Source organism: Anser anser (assembly GCF_964211835.1).
Source record: "Anser anser genome assembly, chromosome: 21".
Lineage (NCBI taxonomy): Eukaryota > Metazoa > Chordata > Aves > Anseriformes > Anatidae > Anser > Anser anser.
In genome coordinates, this window is record NC_139742.1 from 4,410,408 (window position 1) to 4,432,675 (window position 22,268).

Genomic DNA, 22,268 nt, shown 5'->3' on the forward strand with positions numbered 1-22,268 from the left:
GACACATCAATAGATCACCACCAACCCCTCTCAGTCTCTGCTTTACAGCATCCCACAGAGATTGTGACCTTTCGTGGCCTCTGGTGCAGCAGCTTCATGGATCCTTTCAGCAAGGCAGTGAAAAGAAGAGGGGAGAATTTAGCAAAACCCCTGAAAGAATCATCTATTTTTCCGCTGTGAATTCAAAGTTGTGAGCAGTCGTCATACCATAGCAGCAGCAATAGTAAAAACAAGTTGCATATCCCAGCAAAGCTCTGCTCAGCCTCCTAAGCAGGCTGTCAGGTTCTTTGATAATGTTCTGGCATGTTTTTAGGACCTGCTTTTATTCCAGGAAAGGGGGGGAGGGTGAGAAGGGGGAGAGGGAAGGGAAAATAATAAAAAAAGGAGTATATCTATAGCTAAATCAATCCAGTCCGTGTGTTCTGACCTAGATTCAAGGAGTCTGATCATTCTGTGCAGTAGGTTGTATAAATTCAGAGGCCCAAAGACAGCAGGATCAAGTTTCAGATGAGAAGTCTAGTTGTGCAAGTTTGGCCAAATCCCAGTGCAGGAGCGGGACAGAAACAGAGTGAGAAAGACCCACTGAAAGGAGATGGTGAGAAGCAACAGGGAGCTCGAGAGGGCTTCGACACAGGACCACATTCCTCCCTCTCAAGTTTTCAGTAGGAATTGAACCATTTGTTCACTTATGAAATTAGAAGTGCTCTGTGTTTAGAAAGTTATTTCCTTAATAAAAAATGTGTTCCCCTTAGGCAAAGCTTCAGAAAGCCTCTGCAGCACAGCAAACCAACCTTTAGTAATCTGAAGAAGAATCACCCGCCATTTGCCTCCTTTTTTTGACGTTTTTTTTTTGGATAGTGTTTTGTTTTCATGATGCACTGAATCATCTCAGCCTCTTGCTCTCTGAAACTTGAGTCAGAGCCTCGCTCATGCAGAGTAACGTTTTAGGTCTTGCAGGTTGCAATGCTGGATTGAACATAGAGCTTCCTGTGTCAGTCAAGGAACTAGACACTGAAATAAAGCCCTGATCCAAAGCCAGTTGAAATCAGTGGGATTTTTCCATCAACTACAGTACTATAGAGAGGAAAATTTCCAACTGGCCTTGTGGTGGGATCATTTTGGGTGACCACATCTGCTGTCTTCTTCTATAAAAGCAACTCTAAGGGTATGCAAGATACAGAGAAGGTTGTGCGTTAAGCTTTTTAACCAGGAAACAGGTAGATGCCAAGTCCCTTTGCTGTCACCTGCCTTCTTTTTCCTTCATAATTTTATCCAGGTAGAACACAGAGAGAGGGATTTTTTGCATTTACCCTTTCCAGGTCAGAAGCTGGGTGTGAGCTTCATGCTCCCTGGGGACATCTGCTCAGGGTTCCCCACTGTCCCCAGCCAGGTCCAGCTGGGTCTCTCCTTCTGCCTCCCATGGTTGTGTTCTGCCCATCAGGCCCACTCTGAGCACCAGTCCCACACTGCCTGTCCTTCCCTACTCCCTTTTTCATGCTGGTTGTGTTTGTTTAATATGATTTCTTTTTACTCATTTAATTTTTAAAGGAACTTTCCTTCCTATGTATAAGCATCAACTTTACCGCTTTCATTTTCCTTAGGTAAACATGGATATTTTTGCCTGCTTTTTGGCTTCTCTCTGTAAGAGATATTATTTCTCTCTCTTCGAGGAGAATTATTTTGGTTGGAGAGGATTTACAGCCAGATACAGGCACTTCTAGGCAAGGGTGCAGATTTTAAATATGTGAGGGAAAAGAAATATGTCGGTCCTTAAATGTTAGCACAGTTTTTATTTTGAGGGTGAATGGATCACTTCCATGAGTTAGGGACAACTTAATAACTGAAAATAAAACATGTACTTATTCTTCTTTCTTAAAATATATGTTACAGTTAATATTTTAAAAGAGAAAAAGGAGCTTGAATGTGAAAATCCCATTCAGCTTTATAGGTAGTTGTCCTCAGTCATCGTTCGCTCTTTTGAAAATCCATTCCATCCTTCTGAAGACATTTATAAAGAGTTTTAAAAAATACTCTGTACTTTCCAGTTGTATTTTTCCAGTTGTTGGTTTTTTCTGCTGCAGCTGACGACAAGTTCTTTTTGTTTCAGCAGAAATTAACCTAACTGCTGGAGATGTGCTATAAAAATGACACACTTTATTTTCACATTGCATCCTTAGACCAGATATAGTGGCCCAGTTAGTTCTTCTCTTGCACTAGTTTCACACTTACACAGCTCAAATTTTTACACTTTTATTATTTTCTATTTAGCTTGTGGAGTGGATAGTGAAAGTGGGTGTGCAGAAGCAGAGGTGTAATTTCCCACCCCACAGTCATTTGAGCACCATGAAAACCTGGTGCACTGGGGCTGCCTTTGACAGTTGTTCCTCAGAAATCAGGATTTTGACTTTTTCACCATGTAGGAAACATGAGCTCGGGGTGCCCCATCGCTGGCAAGGCAGTCCTTGTCAGGGGCTGCTGCCCCTGGGTGGTGTTTCACAGGACCTGTCCCCTCCTCCAGCCCCCCTGGTGCTGATTGCTCCTCTCATGGAAACCAGAGGCATCAGGCATGAAAACCCAGCCAGAAACCCCGGTTCAGCTGCCAGAATTGTGGACTTCATGAGTTTCTAGCTTTCTAATTCTCCATTAGCTCCATGTCTGTAAGAAGGTAAGCCTCCCTTCCCTAGGAGTGGGATGCTGCCCACATCTCTCCAGCATGCACACCTCACGTTGTGCAGCTCCTTGTGCTTTCTAGTTAGTGGCAGTGAGAAGCTTTTCCTTTTCTTTGTTCTGTTAAATCTCGGCATAAACCCACTGTTACGGCTGAGAAAAGGCTTCTGCAGGAGAGGTTTTGGCTTCGCCTCTCCATAGCACAGCGTAAGTGGGCCTGTCTGGGGGCTTCGCAGCTGCGGGGGACCAGCACTGCACCAGCTCCAGCCCCACGCCATCTCCAGCCCTTGCCCCAGCCTCCGAGCTTTTGCCCTTCGCCACCCCGAACAAGCCCCAGGGAGAGGGAGCCCACTCCAGCCTCTTCTCTTTGTCTTCTCGTCTCCTGCTGTCAGCTTCTCCAACAAGAAATGATGAAGATAAATCTTCAGCAGTGCAGCAAATGCAACCACCCTTTATAAATCGGGTTATTTTTTTCCTTTTTATACTGAAAAAACATGTCTCATCTCTTTTTTTTGTTATTTAATGCAGCTTTCTCTTTACCGATTTGGCTGCCTTTCCCCTGCCCTGCGTTCTGTCATTAAGCACAATCTCTGTCAGCTTGCTTCTGGTGAAATTAATGAATTTCTCACAGAACTGTTAATCATAGAAGCTTTGGTCCGTGACATGTGTTATAATTCAATGGGTTTTTAACCTTCGCCCCATTTTGGTAATTGGCAAACGGCATCATTTGGCTTTTATTAAAGTGGAACGCGATGCCATTTCTTTGTTTGCCGCCACGCTCTCTGGAAGGGGGACCGGCGGGGCGGGCAGCGCGCAGGCACCCGGCCCTGCCTCCTGCCTCCACGCTGGGAGCGTGCGCGGGGCTCTGAGGCCTTGTCGGCTCCGTAGGGCCTGCGGGCGGGATGGCTCGTGCAGTGGGGTGCACCGGGAGCCCCCAGGGCCAAGGGCAGAGCCAGTGCCCCCATGAGCACTGCCCCGCCTCTCCTTCCCCACAGCTCACCTGGGGCTGGACCAGGTGTTTTCTGTAAATCTCAGGGGTTGCGTGCTCTCCTGACCCTCTTGGTTTGGGTTTAGGTTTTGTTGGGATCATTCTTGGGGTCGGATTCAATAGTAACTGCATTGAGGTTGCTGAGGGGGCCATAATGGTGGTGAGGCCACTCTGTTGGTCACCCTTGTGAACCAGATTTGAAGGCAAGCATGCAAAGGGAAAGGGTCTGATCCTTCTTCCAGTGGCACGGTCAGCATGGCTTCACCAGTCCCCACCTTTCCCCAAGGATTTGGGTAGATTTCTTTTGAGTTTTTATGTTAGTACATGGAGACCAATTTATTTCATCTGAAATCCAAAGAAGACAAGTTCATTGCCAAGTTTGCAGTTCATACCTTTTTTATTTCTGAAGCTACAAGAAGTAATGTGACTGGCAGCCTTTGCTTTTCCGAATGGTACGTCTGTGTGTGGATTAGAGAGAGAAAACCTGCTCTTGTCTTTACAGACCTCCCTACAGACAGAGAGGATAAGCCCACTGTAAGGATACATCTGTTAGAAACACCATCAGAAGGCCACATGTGCATGTATTGTTTGTACGGTAACGTAGAATAAAACTTAAGGATGCTTCAGATCTGCAGCCCAGGCTGGCCTGAACTGAGGAAAAGGAAGTTTTTCCGATATAAACTAGGCAATGGTTGGAGTCGTCTCATCCATAAGTGTATGCTTTATGCTTTTATGCTCACCTATGCATATATATGTGTCAGGGCAGTCGCTAAGGAAACAAATAATTAGGGCACTGTGTTAAGATGAGTTCTTGGAAAAGTGCTTGACCCCAGGGTTAAGAAAAAAAATGTTTGGCTGCTGTAAGCTTTTCGAAGGAGGAAGTGCTGGTTTGTTTTTATGTGAGGAAGGAAGAGTTCCACTTAATTGTTACAATTTTCTATAAACATGTTAAAATACAAATGTTTCTAGGATTGTGTCACCAAGACCCCAATTTAGCAAAGCCCTTAGCTATTTGCTTACATCCCCCTGTAGTCAAATCTATCAGTGGGACTTAACCGTGCTTTTGAAGTTAAGCACATATTTAAGTGCCTTGCTGAACTGGGGCCAATATTGGCACAGAGAAATAAAGATTTAGAGGCTAATGACTGAGCTCATTTAGATTAGGGATGGGCAGAATGGATTTGAATAAAGTAAGAACTGGCTCAGAACTTCAGCCTACATGTGAAACTAACTCTGCTCAGGGCTTTTTACATCATTGAAATGGTCTGCCTTGATCTATGTTTTTAACGCAGTGCAGGCAGTGGAAAGTGTGCAAGAAATTCTCTGTTTCTTGCACTCAGCTTGGTGCAAAAATGTTGTGTTAGGGAATCATACGTTACTAGAGCAAGGAGAGAAACAGGTGAATCATGAGGTGGATCTAGTAAAATAAGCAATGTCAGAGAATATCCCAGGCACCGACACTTGATTCTTATCTATACCAATTAATGATACATGCACTTGCCTAGCTTTTGTCCAGAGCAGATCATAATCTTGCAAGCAATTCCCAGGTGCATTTGGGGAGTCAGGATGACTTACTTCAAGTAGGCAGTTTTGATGAAGTCACACAATTCTGATTGCAAGAAAAATGGGATATGCTGTCCCATGCCAGGAAGCAACATAAGTTATAGAAGTGATTTCATTCTCAGATACTCCATATTGTTTCTGTCCCAAGGAATGCATAGTTTCTGGAACATGTGATGATTAACCGCTGTTAAATGGCAGTACCCATGCAAGAGCTTCTGTAACCCACAGTTCTGTAATATGGATGTGATGGGTTCTTTGTCTAAATTTCCTACTTGGAGATATTAATTTCTCCATAATTCTGCATTTGCAGAACTCAGTTCAGGATCGTGACTTCAAAATTCATTGGGATTTATGGCTGACAGTAGCTGATACCAAATTGGAACCAGTAGCTAGAGAACCAGAAATATTTAAATTGGAAACATTTGGTGGCAGTGGTTGTTTTTTTACAAAAAGTGAATGGTTGTATTGTTTGTCACTGAAGTCATTCATATAGAGTTACAGACAGAGAGAGCTGCCCAGATGATCTGCTAACCGAGGCATAATCTGGAGCCTGGAGGGGGTGGCTAAAAATGTTCCCTGGCCATTTAAGAAGACCACAAGGGGACTTGTAAACAGAAAGAAGAACATCACAATAAGTGTTTCTTAATGCCTTTGTCTGTGGCGTTTCAGTTGTGTAGGACTTTTAAGCCCAGGCTTGTTCATCTGGTGTCCTGATCTGAACTCCAGAAACCGGATTCTTTCTCTCCTTTATGTTGATGGAAATGAAAGGCAATGCCATTTATTGCTGTGATGTTGCTCCAGATTTCCCTTTGTGCAAATTGCACAGGTTTTCTTAGGCTCATCCTTCCCTGTGAAGCCATTCAAGGCTGAATTCAGTGCTTCTTCAATGTGTTGAACACTGGTTCACAGAAGATATTAAATGAAATAGATCTTCTATTATTTAATTTTTCCAAGTTTTGCGCAAAAAAAGTTTTCAGATTTTTCATGTTTTGCAATGGCAGTCAAGGTTCACAATATGTGCTTCTGAGAATGGCTTGGCAATGGTGTTCATTTTTTACCTCAATGAGTCAACTTCCTTGTCTCTGGAGTGCTGGCATGGAAGGAACTCATATGGCAGCTTCACTGTCTGAAAAACTGAGGGGAATGAAATAGTGCTGAGCCGTCATGTGCAGATGGAATTGGGATATGTAGTGAGGATTCAACGTGGCATCATTCATTGTTTATGCTCTCCCTCTACATCTGTCTGCAAGAGAAGACCAACTGGGCACTAGGATGCGCCCTCCATTTATTCTTCCCGTCTTGTCCACAGACCTATTGATCAGTGAGTGAAAAGTGAAATTGATGGCAGTTTAAATGTGTAGGTCAGGCTGTGAGTTGCAGGGACTGGAAAACATGCATGAAACCCTTGGTAGGGGGGGATCCTGCTGTAGGCAGGATCAGCATATTCTGTGATGAGCATCACTTTTCAGTTGTACTGCTGGTAGACAGTGTGCTACTTCTATACGATGACATTGAGTTGGCCAATGTAGAGGCAGCATTCTTCTTCCTCAGTCCCATCAGCAGCAATATTTTGTGCAAGATGAGAAAACAAGGATCTGTTTGAATGTGAAAGTTATTTATAGGCCATCAAGCTCTGGGGAAGGGCCGCCACTGAACAAGCAACCTTAAATTACAAGCAGTGGGCACTTCCCTTATAGTGCTAGTCTGGGACAGAGAAATGAGTTGTAGAAGGACATAATACTGTCGTTTAATCTGATATACAGCCAAGCAGAGACATGTGCAGATGTGCTTCTCCATCAGTAACATGGGGATAACAACACCAGCCCAGGTGTCTCACAAGGGTGTCATGAAAATTAATTAGATAATGTCTGCACAGTGCTTTGAACACAGCAAAACCTCAGGTACATGCTAAGTCCTGTGCTTAGTTAAGGTGGACGGGTTTTTGGTGGCTTTAACCTTTTTTTCTAGGAGACGGGAATATCTTACTTGAAATCCATTTCAAAATATGTTTATTGATGCATTGCTTTCTCTTCCTTCTGGTGTTTCAGGTTATTCCCTACACACACAGATGATGAATTAAATCAAGGTTGACCCTCCTCCGAATTTAACTGTATTTAATTTAAATTTAGTTTTCCTTTCAGCAGAGGCATATTGCTTTGTAGGAATCTTTAGCCCCAGAAACTTTGCCTTGAATACAGCAAAACATCTTTGTACATGCTTTAAGACTCTCAGCGTTTTCATTGCCCTTTAGCTAAGGGACTGTTCCCACACTCACATTTGACCATGTGCTATAATGTTTGACTCAGGTCATCAGAAGTGGTGAAAGATTTTGTGTCTACTAGACATCTCTGCGTCTACAAAAATAAAACCAAAACCTCTTTTTACAAGTTATGCTAAATGTTAGAATAATTCACTGTAGGGAGAGCAGTGAGTTTCCATCCAGGGAAACATTTTATGGATGGCAGGACAGCAGCCGGAGAGATCTGAAATGACAGCATTCTGCTGAGCTTGATAAGAGCTTATCAACACAGCTACACAACTGATGTTTGGTGTTCCTCGTGAAGTGGAATAAGATGAATGTGTTGATTGCTATCGAGTTTCTCAAAGATAAGAGAAACCCGTCCTCACACGTACACACATGCACACACACTTATCACTAGCAATATAAGGCACTCCTGAATTCAGCAGAGATTTTAAATTGGATGGGGTATAAGGACTGCTCTTGGAGGGAGATTGCTCTCGTGGGATGGACAGATGCATGTTGGTACAGGAGTAGGATGGCCACAGTGCTGTTGTTCGTGTTGTTTCTCCTCTGTGAATATTGCAGAACAGAAAGTAATTCTGCAGACTTGGCAGGCTCTTCCCTTTTGCCACAAGACCCATAATTTGCTTTCATTGTCATCACCGTTACCACTGTCCCAGTTCTTCCGAAGACAAAGCTAAAGGGTGTGCTCGTGGGTGACGAGCACTTGGCTGACCCGCAGTCGGTGTGCAATCCATTTACCTGCTGCCTGGCAAGTGACGGCTTTGTCAGTCAGACCAGCTGCTCTTTCTCAATGAATTACAGGAACTGAATTCAAATGCCACTTCTTGTCTCCCATCCAGCTGTGTCCACTACTCCTGCGAAGCCACTGACTGCCAAAAGCTGGAGATCAAGAACGCGCTGCTGAACTGCACCGGTGGCGGGTGGTACGATGGTGCCCAGTGCAACGTGAGCTGCAAGACAGGCTACATTTTGCAAGTCCAGCGAGACGATGATCTCAGCAAGAGCCAGGTTTGTCCTGCTGGTTTTGTGTGACCCACAAAAGAGGGATGAGCAAATGGGGGTGGAGAAGTGGAGAAATAATCCAGCCGAAAGCCCAAAATCTCAGCTCAGCCTTGGGACAGGACCTTATCCAAATACTTCTTTTCAGAATAGGAGCCGTCTGACTGTGCAAAGAGGTACTGACAGTCAGCAAATCTTACGTGTTGCCCAAACCTAGAGATTTTCAACCCAAAATGTTTAAATGTGTGTTTAGGCCTTCTCTGATCTCACTGGCTCTACTCAGCCAAACAGGGTTTCTTGGGTTGTTTTTTTGGAGGTGGGGTGTTTGTTTTTTACACAACCAGTTTCTGGGCAAAGTTCCTCGTGTTTATTCCTAGTGTTGGGGCTAATGATATCTTAACTCCTTTGCAGCATTGCAGTCCGTCTGCTTCCAGCCATGCTCTGACACTGCAGAAATGCATGATATCCCTCAGGGGGAGAAGAGTCTAAACCTTTTTTCTTCCAACCAAAGCATCAAAAACCCACCCAGTGACTTGGGTTGTGCTACCTGTCTTACCTACCCTATGCAATAATAATCCAGTCCCACAAATGCAGCCTGTCATGTTGCAGAGAGTGGGACATGCAGGAGAACTACCGGTTTTCTTAAACATTGAGAAAATGTGTGTCCTTTGCCCTCGGAGAGGTGGACAAAGAGTGCATGTAGCATGGTCCAGGCTCAGCATGCTGCTTGGAGTGAGGTGCATGGGATATGGGGGTGTGCTGAAGGCACCCCAGTTTGTGCTTTCTGCTCTAGCAGTGCTGGCTCGTGTCGTGACAGGGTGGTGGTGGCCTCCACCGGCACCTTTCTGCCTGTTTTCGGGGCAGCGCTCACATCTGGGGCTGGGGGCAGGCAGGCACTCTCAGCAGCCTGTCTGTATTTGTGAAATATTGTGTTCTTCATGAGCTCGCAGAGGGGGGAGACAGAGAGGAGGGGAATGAGTCAGCCCTTTCAACTCAATTACAAAACAAATACAGGACCCCGAGAGCTGGGCCTCTTCCATCCTAATTGGCATCAGCACCAGAACCCCAGCTCCAGCTGAGCATTTTTACAGAACAGAAAACAAGTTCTCAAACGAGCCTGAATGGCTGAACCAGGAAATAGTTGGAAGGGAGCTGTACATTGAGCACACAGGAATCCAAACCCAAATAAAACAGCCTAAACATGTTTCACCAGCGCTCTGTTATTTAAACGCAAAAAGTACCTTTGGGGGAAGCTCAGCCAACTGTATTTGGTTTTGCTCAGAGAAGTTTGGTTTCAGAGCCTTGATCAGATTCATATGACAGGAGTGGAGGATTTTAGCACCCCCAGCTAATGTGATTCACTGCTTATTACAGCATGCTTCCTCTCATCCTGATCTATTGCACTTTTTGTCAACTTTTTTTCTCCCAATAAAAACCGTGAGGCCTATGGATTTGTTTGCTCTGTGCTGTGCAGGGAAGGAGTGAAGCATCTTAAAAATATCCATGTTCAGCAGAGCACTTCAAACACGTGCTTTAGGAGTTTATGCGTGTGCTTCAGAGATTTGTTGAATAGGAAAGGACAGTTTCTTTCGATATCATCCTGTTTAATTTCTTTGTGTCAGGTGCTTTTAGCCAGAACCTGTGGAACATGCATGCAGGAAATTAATTATCTGAGTAAGTCTGGAATCCATGGTTTGGATTCTTTGTATTGCATTGTACTGAATTATATTGTGCTCCGTCCACAAATGCTTCCCAGCTTCAGGTCTTCTGAACAGAAGTGTTTGGAGATGAGCTAGGACATGTAGATTGTTATCTGTGGTTGGAGGGACTTCATTCTGTGATTGAGGAGCTTTGCACAAAGCTGTTGGTTATTTCACTGTTGTCATTCTGTTGGATATTTGTTGTGATTGACTGATTTGAGGGACTAGAGCTACTTTTTTCTCACTTAGCTTTCAGTCCAGAGGGCTGCACGAGGAGGACGAAGGAAGGTGGCTTTGCACATGCTAATGTTTCACACTCGTGGGTAAGAAGGGGACTGAGGTGAGGAGCAAGGTCTCAAAGAGCAGGCTGAACATCAGTGGCCCATGACCACTACATGTTGGTGGGGATGACTTACACACCAGTGAACATGCCCTGGTTTAGCATCTGAACCACATTTGTCTTCTGTATTTCACTGGAAGGCAGAGAAAAAAGATGAACAGAAAATTAAAAGCAAACTTTTCAAAAGCACCTCAGAGATGTAGGGGCACAAGTCACATTTCAAATCAGCCTTTTACATCTAAGGGTTTTTTGAAAATCATCCTGACAGTTCCTGCACTTTTTGGCCTCTGTCTCTTCTTGAAGCCACCATTTTAATAAGTCTTAGGTCAAAAACTTCATTCATCTTTGCTCTCTGAGAAGTTCCTGTTCCCAATCCTGTTAAACTCCATAAAATCACCAAACCCTAAAAACATCGGCACCATGTGCAGGAGAAGCTGTTTGCTTTTTTTTTAAAAAAAAAAAAAAAAAGCAGAGCTGTTTACTCTCTCTTGGGCTCTCTCTCATCGTCATTTAGGGACTTAAGCAACAAAAAAAATGGGCTTGCATATTGATGGGGCCAAAGCCATCATGTATCTTTTTTCACAAAGAAGATCTCGGGATGTTTTCATTTTCCCCCAATGTCCTCCCACCCCCCTGACAACTCCATTGCTCTTTCTTCTTTTCTCCCCCATTCCCCCTTTGTCTTTCATTGCCTTCCTCCCCCTTGTCCTTCACTGAAAGCCCTGCTCATTCAGTTACTTGTTGTCATCTCTCCTTGAAGCTACCACCACTGCTGCTCTGGTCAAGAGGTGTTATTTAAAACCCAGCAGCTCCCTAATGTTGTGCAAAGGCATCATCAATCATGCCAGGAAAAGAAAGCACGGCTCATGTGGGTTCAATTAGAGGCACAGTAGTGGGCAGAAGTGGAAGAATACTTAGAGGGGAGGGCACAGCTGTTCATTTTTAAGGAGAGGAAACTTCACACGTGAAGCATCGCTTGAAGAAGGAGCCGACTGGGATCTTGGGCAGCAGGAAGGAGACGCGAATTCTCCCAAGCTGTTAAAAGTCCCAAGAAACAAATCTTTCTGACACCAGATTTGTTAAAGTTTGCATCCTCTTCACTGTACTGCTCACTTTACCTTTTTTTTTTTTATTATTTTCTCCTTCTTGTCTGCCCTCCCTCCTTGCGTAAGCCTCTTTTGGAAGGCAGAACATGAAGGGAAGCGGTTACTGTGATGCCAGTCAAAGCAGCACAAAGTGCCCAAAGTGACAGCTAATAAACCAGATGAGAAAACCAAGTGCTTCATGTGGACTGCTGTGAGCTGGGTGACCTTGTCAGATCAGACAGGCGAAACGGGCACGTGCCCGTTCAGGCTTTGGACAGGAGATCTGCAAAGGCAGGCGCAGATGCTGCCACAAAGACCCAATGCTGGATCCGAAGGCAGAGCTGCTCAGGCTGAGTTAATTGGAAATACCCCATGGTCTGGCAAGGTGCTGGGGTGAGCTGAGTCCTGCAAAGCAGCCTGGGGTCCTGCACCCAGGCACTGCAATGAGCCCACCCTCAGGTGGGACACTGCTAGAAGGAGAAGCTGTAAAGCGGTGTGATCTGCAATAATTTCTGTTGTCCTCTGCACTAAAGGCATTAGTCCTCTGCATTGTGGGGAAGCTGGCTCTGTTATGTTCCACTGCAGAAATGCATGCACTCCTGTTCCTTGAAGTTGTGCTGCTGGGTGATAGACATGTTCTAAAATGTTTCATTATTATGTCTGACCTTGAAAACCTCAGCTTCCATCATACAGGTGTGGAGCAAATTACTGGAAAAAGCTGAGAAGCCAGGGTCTTACCCACATGGGTTATGCGTCTCTGTGGGAGAATGGCCCTGCCGGTGTGCCAGGAAGAGGAAAAGCCATGTGGGTCTGGAAGAAGGTGACTCTTCCACTCTGGTTAGTGGTTTTGTTGGGAAAGTACCATGGAGAGGAAAAAAAAAAAAGAGTTGAAAATGGAGTGAAGGAGAGTAATTTTTTTTGACATCGTGGTCTAGAACAGCGGCAGAAATAAAGTGCAGTGTGGTATAGCTGTAACAAGGGATCCCTTCCAAGGAGGGTGGCCCCAGGCACGCTGCATTTCCAGCAGGCTGTCAGCTAACAAAGACCATGCCCTCCCAAGTGTTAGCTTGGGCTAAGCATTCTTGTGTTCTGTAAGGTGTGGCTGTCATGCACAGATATTGCTTCTGTTTCAATTTTTGAATTATATTCTGGATTCTGAACTTGGGCTGTTTATTTGGTTTGCTGTAGAGCAGCATCTGATGTGTAACCCTGTCATTAGGGAAACTCCCTTCTGCACCATACTGTGCTTCAGCAACTGGTATCAGCTAGAAGGAGCAATCATTTATTCCTAAACTAGATCACACCGAGACTAATAAGTGAATTCTTGGAGTTGAAGTCCTGTGCCCAGAGTGGAGCCAGCATGCAGCAGGGTACAGTGCAAGACCCACGTCTTTTCCTTAATGTTTGCATAGCCCCTGTCATCAATAGCTTGGTTTTGTTTTAGCCTCCTGCTGTTGAGGTGCCCAGCAGCCACAGTGCTGGAGCTCTGGTCGATGACAGCATCTGCTAAGGGAAATTGAGGCTTTGCTGGTTCCTGAAGCAGCCCAGCCTGGAGTGCAAATGTGGTGGTGATGCTGCTATGTGTATGAATTATGAAGACATGGAAATATGCTCTCATCCTTTCTCCTGTGGTCATCAGAATTACACAGCAACTTCCTGGAAGCACAGGCATCTTCAAGCCATCATCTACCTATAGAAATGTATTTTTAATCATGCAAATAATCTGATAAACAACAAAGAATTAGTAGCCAGTGGGGAGCAAAATGGCTGGGAATGAGAACGCGGAGTGTCACTTCACCTAAGCACTCTGTGAATCCCCAAATGCACTACTCTAAATTTGTAGAAAAGACACTTTTTCCATCAGCAGTGCTCCCTGTTTAAATAAACTGCATGGTCTAGAAAAGGGGTTTTGTGCCCACTTGGGAAGTGTCCAGTTTCTCAGCTCTGGGACTGCTTTTTCCATTCTGAATGCAACCATATATCAAAGGGAGACAGGTCTGAACTTCTGTTGAAACCATTAGGGTGTTTTTGCAAAAAGGGAATCCAGGTCCCTTTGATGTGTGCTAGAAAAATTCCCCTTCCTTTTATAAAGCTAGATCAATGGTTGGCGGTGCAAATCTCCTGTGAGCGTACCAGCCCTGAATAAAATATTCCCTGGGGGCAGAGGAGTGCTGCTGTATGACTTGGTCAGATTCCTTGCAGGTATCTTCCCCTTCCACAATATCTTGTGTTTGGGTTTCTCACATTTCACTTTCTGTAGTCCTTCTTTTTTATTCTGGTATGGGGGGAAGAGTTCTGCTTTCAGATTCTTCACCTCTAATCTGTAATCATTTTCTCTTTCTAATTAGAAAGCGGATGTGTTGTTTATTCTGTTCTCTTTGCCAGCATCTGTTTGTCCTTCAGTAACCCAGTAAATTCTTTGTCTTAGCCTTGAACAGGTGGCTCCTTTGCCCCCCGCCTTCCCACCCCACTTCTGACTCTCCTTCTCTCCTCCTAGCACTTCAGGATTTCAGTCTACTTCACTGTTTGGATTATTCCTCAAATCCAGAGAAGTGTAGCTTCTGTGTAGCTATGCCAGTATTAGGGCATTGGGGAAGTCAGAACACAGGTGCTAATTCTGTATTTGACCTCTCATAAAGAGTTTCTGGACCAAATGCCTAGTGAACGTATGGGCAAGATGCTTTGGGGTCTGTCCGTTGCAAAATCCTCCAGGAAAAAGTCTGTCTCTCAAGCGTGCATGTCCCTCATGCCAGCAGAGCAGGGCCCTGGTTTCCTTTGGAGGCCTGAGGCACTCTGGTGCTAGCAGCCAAAGCAGCAGCACAAGGCTCCACAGCCCAGGCCACTCTCTTGGCACTGACGAGGCCCAGGCCCAGGCCTCCTCCCAGGGGCCGCTGACACCTCTGGGGAGAGCCTCAGACACGAGTCCCGGCCGGCTTCACACCAGGTTGGCTTTCACTTCAAACCCCAGAGTGAATTCAGTGACTCAGAAATACATGGGGGCTCCTTGGGGTGACCGTGTCATGCCGAAGGTGGTGAGGATCAGGGATGGCTGTCAGCTCCAAACGGCTCAGGCTCGCATGCGCCTCTCCGGTCACGGGGCTGAGCAGTAGGCTCCGTGGCTCGTCCCAGGAGGCGATGCAGACAAAAGTTCAGATTATTTGTAGTGCTTTTAACATTGAAGCACTCTGATCCCTCACCCCGCTGGTGGCAGAAATACATACTGGTTCTCTGACATTGTTTCTTGTGTGGCCTCAATGTTTTTAGTAGCTGCTGTCCACATAATGATGGTGGTCATCAGGTTTCATTTTGCTTGACTTGTGAGACACAAAACTAATGGTTGTTAACTAGGCTTTAAGCAGTTTTGGTCTCTCCTTTGCTGGCTGTGGTGGCTGTAGTCTTGTGTCTAATTCCAGACGGAGTCCAGCATCACCATGACTTGCACAGATGGGAAGTGGAACAAGCAGGTGACCTGCGAGCCTGTGGACTGTGGTGTCCCAGACCAGTATCATGTCTACCCAGCCACCTTCAACTGCAGCGAGGGGACCACCTTTGGCAAGAAATGCTCCTTCACTTGCCGACCTCCTGCTCTTCTGAAAGGTATCGAGGGGTGTCTGTGCAGCGAGCTGGGGATAGCTGCATGGCTAACAGACTGCTGCGAGTAATACATGTTACTATTGCTGTTGTTTTAGAATTATTCATGATATTTTAACTATGAAGAATTATGAGAGTCTAGGGAAGGTTTATTTATATTAGAAGCTAAGTTCCTTTGCATCTCTCTTATTACCTTCCTCTGACCTTTGCTTGATCATGGCTGGCTAGGCAGGAACGATATTGAATATTACTTCCATACAACCAAAACATGGAAAAGTCGTGGGGATAAATCATATTGAACTCTCTCATCTTTTCCTATGCCTTCTCTGTTTTCTGTGCCTGTCTCCCTTCTATGCCTCCTCCATGTATTTGGGAAGGTGGGAGAAAACTGGACAGTCCCATGTCTCAGTCACACAGTCTCCCATCATTGCTTTTCGTAATCCACCCATCACCTCTCCCCATTTCCACACTCGTCTTGCTCTACCTCTGACCTTTCTCTTCTCTTCCTGTTTAGGAGTCTCTACAAGTTTTATTTCTTGAAAATAACATACTCTGCTGCATTCTTTCCTTTTCTCCTCCATCTTCTTCCCTGCTACTTTTCTGGTAGCATCCACATCATCTTCTCAGCACCATGCACTCTTTTGCTTACTGTCACATTACCCTTTTTAATCTGGTCCTCAGGAAGCACAAAAGATATCATAGTTAATTTGAGGGAACATTAGAGCCAAATTAATCTGTCACCTCACACTGGAGTAATCTTAACTGCTGTTGTTGACTCAGGTACAATTGCTGTATAAACTCGTTTTCTATATGTGGTATCGCCTCTCCTGCTAGAATTCACAGCAAATCTAAGAAGAGGCATGTGAAGTATTCCACATTTCAGTGAAAGGATATGTTGATTTCTTCATATATAACCAAATTGCTCAATTCTTTTAACTCAGACATGGGAGAGTAACCACAAGTAGCCAACCCACAGTGAAAGCTAAGGCTGTTCAAAGGGGAGATTTTTACCAAAGAATTCCCTTTTTCTGTTTATATACTCAGAGGGTCATCTTCAACAGGGAGGCTGTTTTTCATTGGAAACAGCTGGATTTTTTTATTTTATTTATTTTATTTTATTTTATTTTATTTTATTTTATTGAGAGGGGAGTTAAAATAATTATCATAGAATCATAGAATGGTTTGGTTTGGAAGGAACCTTAAAGATCATCTAATTCCAACCCCCCTGCCATGGACAGGGACACCTTCCACTAGGTTAACTGATGCTAATCAAATTGGAGGAATGTAAAATTACCCCAAGCAGATGAATGGCAATTTTCATGCAGAGCATCAGAGGGTAAAGGCATGACCAAGAAGAGCTTCAGCTGGTGATGCTGGCAGGGGTAGCTGAAAAGCTAATAACTAGCACAAAGTCAGGGGTGCAGCTCATTTGTTTAGCATCACTTCACTTTTGTCCAGACATTCTGTGAGTTGTAAGCTAAAGGCACCGTTTGGTGTATGCCATCGGTGATGACTAATAGATATTGCCACTAAACTTCTGGAAAATGGTGTTCGGATGACTCATGCCTAATTCAATCACTGACGTCATGACAGCCACTGTTGGTAATGTCACAGCTTATCACATTGCAGTGGCAGTATGATATCACCACGGCTGGTCTGCAGAGCTGCTGCATGAGTCAGAGCAGAGGAGCATGCTGGTGCTCTAGAAAAAGAGCTCCCTTCTGCACAAAATACCTCTGCAATCATCTGCAACTGGGGAGGGGAGAGAGAAAGCCAGTACTGATTTAATGAAGCTTCTCTTATCTTTGTGGATAGGGCAGGAGGGCTCCTCTACATACCTTCCTGAGCCCTCCAGAGCCTTTTGTTTTCTTCTTTGAATTCCAGCGCCAATGTCCCAGCTCTCTTCCTTCTCTCTCAAAGAGATGGAATTGCTCTAGGGCTAGCAGTTTGTCGGTATTATTTTGGATAACACTGAAGTTGGCTGACTGCTGAAAATATGCCTTGTGGGTTGAGAAGAGTTCCTGCAGCAATGCTCAAGGATTTCAATAGAGTATTAGGGATTTTTGAAGGGTTAGTGGCTCATAGCAGTGTTTTGTTTCTTAGGAAAAGCTTATTCCTTTTTAACATACAGTATAAAATAACAAAGAATACAAAATACACTGAGAGTAGGCTACTTTTAGCTTACCCTTCTGAAGTCAACTAGGTCATAGCAGAGGCAAATAGATCTATTGTACCTTTTACCTTTGAGGTGCTGGTCAAGAAAGCTTCCTAAGGAAAATGAGTCTCTAATGAGTATTATGAATCATATTTATCACAGTAGTCCCCACGGACTGAGAGTCCCCAGCTGATAACGTCTCCTCACTGTGTTGGAGTAGTGACTCTAATATTAACAGATGCTGCTCCAAAAGGCTCAAAATTGAAGTAAGAAGGAGAGATTCAGGGAAGGGATATAACACAGAAGCAGTATGAAGAATGGAACGGTACCAAACACTGTCTTAACATGGATATCTCCATGGCTTCAGAGAGGAGGACGTTGATGTATGAAGCAAGCTTTCTTTCAGAGAAGAACAAAATAAGGAACAGAATTAAAAACAAAACACACACACACACAAAATGCAAATCTAGTGAGATTTCACCTATGCTATAGCATTTCCTGAAATAAACAGTCTGTCTATTGTCTCCTGAAAAAAAAAAAAGAAAAAAAGAAAAAAAAGAGTCCTTAATGATTTAACACCATCATCTAGAAAGAGAAAATATACAGGACATACACAGTTAAATTTGTCAAGCCAGCTGAGGTGGTTGTTGATATATTATGGGTGTAATGACACTTGTGAAAAAAAAAAACACCACCACAACAACCAGTCCTGCTGAATGTTATGTTGCTCACTGTCCTTCTCAGGAAACAACAGCAACTTGACCTGCATGGAGGATGGGCTGTGGTCCTTTCCAGAAGCCCTGTGCGAGCTGATGTGTCGAGCACCCTCCATCGTCCCTAATGCAGATCTCCAGACTACTCGTTGCCGGGAAGATAAGCACAAAGTGGGCTCATTTTGCAAGTACAAATGCAAACCAGGTTACCATGTCCCTGGATCCTCCAGAAAAGCAAGGAAGTACGTACAATAGTAATGCCACGCAGCCAGCATGATTCAGAAAGCCATGGGTTAAACAGATTTTAGGAAAGGGATGGGCTGTTTATAACAGAGAATACCTCTGAATGCTGCCTTCACGCAGATAGGTGTGCATATCAAGGGGATATAGGCACCTAACTCCCTTAGGCGTCTTTGAAAATCGTAGCCAGTGTTCAGAAAACAGACCTTACCTTAGAAACAGCCTTTGATATGCAGCCTGGGGAGTCCCCTTTGAAACTCTGCGGGAAAGGGTTAGTGCTGTCATATACTTCTGACTCTGCACAAACCCACTTCAAACCAACCACAGCCCACAAGCCTGGGAAGTGGTGTTTCGGGGAGACATGTCCAAGGCCGAAGGAGTTGAGTTTAGGCTGGATGGCTGAATGTTAGCTTTGCAAATAATCGTTATTTTTTCTCGGAGACCTCATGACGCAGATTCACAACTTGTTCCCCAAGTGTTAAAAGCTCAAGCACACCCATCCCCTGCAACCTGCTAGCAGAGCTCAGAAGCTCTTGGCTGACTCAGCCACTCAGTAAATGGTCTTGTTTTTTTTCCGCACGGAAAGGCGAGCCTTTAAGATCCAGTGCACACAAGACGGCACGTGGCTGCCAGGCGCTTGCGTGCCCGTTACCTGCGACCCTCCACCATCCAAGTTTCACGGGCTCTACCAGTGCTCCAATGGCTTCCAGTTCAACAGCGAGTGCAGGATCAAGTGTGAAGACGATGACAATCAGTCGGTGAGTCTCTTATCCAGACCATCTCAGCCCATAAAGGTGTGTTTTTATCTTATGTTCCCTAAGGCCTTTGATCTTGGAACGACCAAGTGCCATAACTCCCTTGAGCTCTTGTGAGACCAGAAACAGAGAGATGGAGAAGGGAAATATGTAATTAAAGTACAAAAAGAGAGAGACTTCGAAGAGCCTGGAAATATCATTTTTATGACTATAGTAATGGTATTAACTATTACCCATAGAGGACTAGCAATGAGTGACTTACTGTTTTCTAGACAAGTAAGTAGCTGAAAAATCTGTGTCAGTGGCTCTCTGATCTAGGTAGGCATTATCAAATGTGGTTTCTGGTCTTGTATTAGTACAGGAGGAAATAAAGAGTAATGAATGAAAGGAGGATATGAGCTACATGCACTCATCCTGTTTGTTCTTTCTGTTTTACCTTGGTTTTCTCTCCATTTCTTTTTCCCTTTATCACCATGTGTATGCCATAGATAATTTATAGGGATTATCACTATTCAAGTGAACTGTCTGTAAACTTCCATGGTTTTTGTGGCTGCAAAGGCGTGACAAGGCATCAGAGGTCAAATCCTTATCCAGCATAAATCAGCGTGTTGCCTTTGACTTTGTAGGAGCTGTGTTCACTGATACGAGAAGGTCTGGTCTTTAATATCATGTTTGAAATGTTTAGTTTACCTCACCAGAGGTAATTATAGTTTGTGAGATGAGTAACTTCTCCCAGAAGTGCTACTGCTTAATATGTTTGGGAAGAGAAAGTGGGGATGTAGAAGCTGCTGTTACTATACACACTGCAGAGAACAGAGCACTCTGTCAAAGGTCTTTTAATATTAGTCCTATTTCTGAGGACACCTGAAAAAGGGATCAGACCTTCCATAGTGCCAGTGATCGGAAAAACACCTCTAATACCTGCTCCAAATGTTAAAATCCGCAACTACAGAAGAAACAGCACTGAGGTTTCTGAGACTGGAAAACTGCACTTGCTGCCCCGTTCCCTGCAAAGTTGTCCTGCCCACTTCATGGAGATGGGAGGTAGAGCCTGGGGTTTTGTATCAGAGTACCTGAAGATCTGTTTTTATAAGGTTTATGTGAAGTTTCAAGTCTTGTGAAATGCACACATGGGTGCAGTTTGGGTGGGAAGCTCTGGGATATGGCATCTGTGGCTTTGTGCACTGGGTCAAACTAACTGCACCATCAGTGCCAGCGCAGGGAAACCGGGGCCACGAGGGACAACAGGTATGAGAGCTTTCCGTTTGCTTTTAAAGGAGCTGGATGTGAAGAGAGGCAGGCAGTGGAGTCAGGGTTACAGCAATAATTAGGTAAGCTGTAGAAAGTGAGAGATACAGCTACGTTTCTATTCTTTGAAGGGAAGATTGTAGTGACTTTTCAGCTGTGAAAGCACCTTGAGCAAAGAAGCAGGTAACATCCCGAGAAAGGGATTTGCAGAGAAAGGTATTTCCAGATATCCCAGAAAATAGACAGAAAAAGAGGGAGAACTCCTGGCACAAGGCAGAACCACTTGAGAGGTGTTAATTATTTAAGGATTAAACCCCACTAAGTCTCTCTCAGCTATATAAGGTGATAATGCACGTTGCATCCAAGCAAGAAACCCAGCAGGGATTTTCACAAGAGATTTTTCAGGTCAGGGAATGATGGACAGGATGTTACTATAGCAATGGATATCCTGGGATCTCTGAGTACATTGCAGAAACTACACAATAGTACCCTCAAACAGAGCCAACTCTGGCAACATAAATCAGGTTTCATGGCTCACCTTTAGAACTCTGGCATGCAAATTGCAATGGAAGTGCACCACACTTGCTAAAACAGCAAATTGTGCTCAATTATCACTTAGCAATATCTTCCTGAATTTGTCACCATGCTGAAAGATCATTACTCAGTTCTGCATATGGCATCTCTTAATCACCAGGAGCATAATGGTCATTTAAGCAGGTGCCTCCCCCAGCACCCAGAGCAAGGGCCTTCCATTTCTGAATATTGCACACAAATTGTGTAAATGGTCAGATCTAAATTAATCAGTCTCTGCAGAACTGGCCCTTAGCTGAGTCACCAAACTGGATCACACCCTGAGTCCATCTGGTCCATTATCCTTTCATATGATTTTCTTATTACTCCTGGCAATGGCCAGATGTCTAGAGAAGGGGATGCAGGTCCCACACAGTATGCCAATAAGACCACTTTGTATCTCACTGAATATTATGTTCATCAACAAAGCTGAGCAAAAAAAGGCATTAAGATATCAAATGTAACACTAACACCGAAGGCACTGCAATCGTGCATACCTGCACCAGGGACTTGTGCAGATCCCTCTGCAACAAGTGGTGTGGGACCTAGGGAAGAGCTCCCAAGACTCAAGCATCCCTGCTGGGATTGGGATCCCAGCATAGACAGCCACTGAAACATCCCCAGAGATATCCAGCACAGTCTCCCAGAGCAGGGTGGGTAGGTTGCAGGCAACATGCCTGGTATGTGTAATGGGCAAGGAGAAGCAGAGATCCTCTCTGCTTCTCCCACTGAGCAGGGTCACTGTGGGAGGCTTGGAGCCGAGCCACCCCAGGCATCCTCCTGTTGATTGTCCCACATCATCCCGTGGCAGTTAGGCTTGCAGATCCTGCCGAACAGCTTGTGCAGAAATCTCCAATGCCATGTGGATAGATCTGACAAAAGATTGCCTGTGCACTCCTTTGTTGTTTCTAAAGGGCATGATATTTCCCCTTGGACTCTGGTATTCATTCTTCAGTATTGTACAGAGAATCTTTGCTATAAGAGAAATGTCATATTCCATTCCTTGCCCATTCCCACACCAGAGGATTTTTTTTCTCCTTTCCACCTGCCTCTGTGCATATCTGCCTCTGCCTCTTCGTTTGCTGTCATTCAAGGCAGCCAAGCTCTAAAGAGCATGTTCTGCCCTGCTGAGCATCCCTGCTCGTGTCCCGCTTCCCTTCCTCCTTCAGCTGGCCATCAGGAATTCTTTCTTTTCTGAGACAAAGATGATACAACTAGTTACAAAATGGAAGAGGGAAAGGGTTGTCTGCAGTCAACACAGACCTCTCAACAAGAAGAAAGAGGGCAAATGGGGTGAATGCACCTTTACTGCAGCTAGAGTGTGTCCTTTTTAAGGTAGAGACCATGCAAGGGCCTTGTACAGACATCACATTGCACAGAAGAGGAAT

The 22,268-nt window shown here is 44.7% G+C and overlaps 1 protein-coding gene across 19 annotated transcripts in view; it reads left to right on the plus strand.

Moving 5' to 3' along the window:
• The window catches only part of PAPPA (pappalysin 1), a 361,421-nt gene that overhangs the window by 307,764 nt on the left and 31,389 nt on the right, over positions 1 to 22,268 (plus strand). For all 19 annotated transcript variants that reach the window (XM_083807365.1, XM_083807367.1, XM_083807366.1 and 16 more), the window contains 4 exons: positions 8,324 to 8,492; positions 15,022 to 15,205; positions 18,099 to 18,309; positions 18,894 to 19,065. In XM_083807365.1, the coding sequence (XP_083663491.1) occupies positions 8,324 to 8,492; positions 15,022 to 15,205; positions 18,099 to 18,309; positions 18,894 to 19,065 (736 nt within the window). The remainder of the gene's footprint in view (positions 1 to 8,323; positions 8,493 to 15,021; positions 15,206 to 18,098; positions 18,310 to 18,893; positions 19,066 to 22,268) is intronic.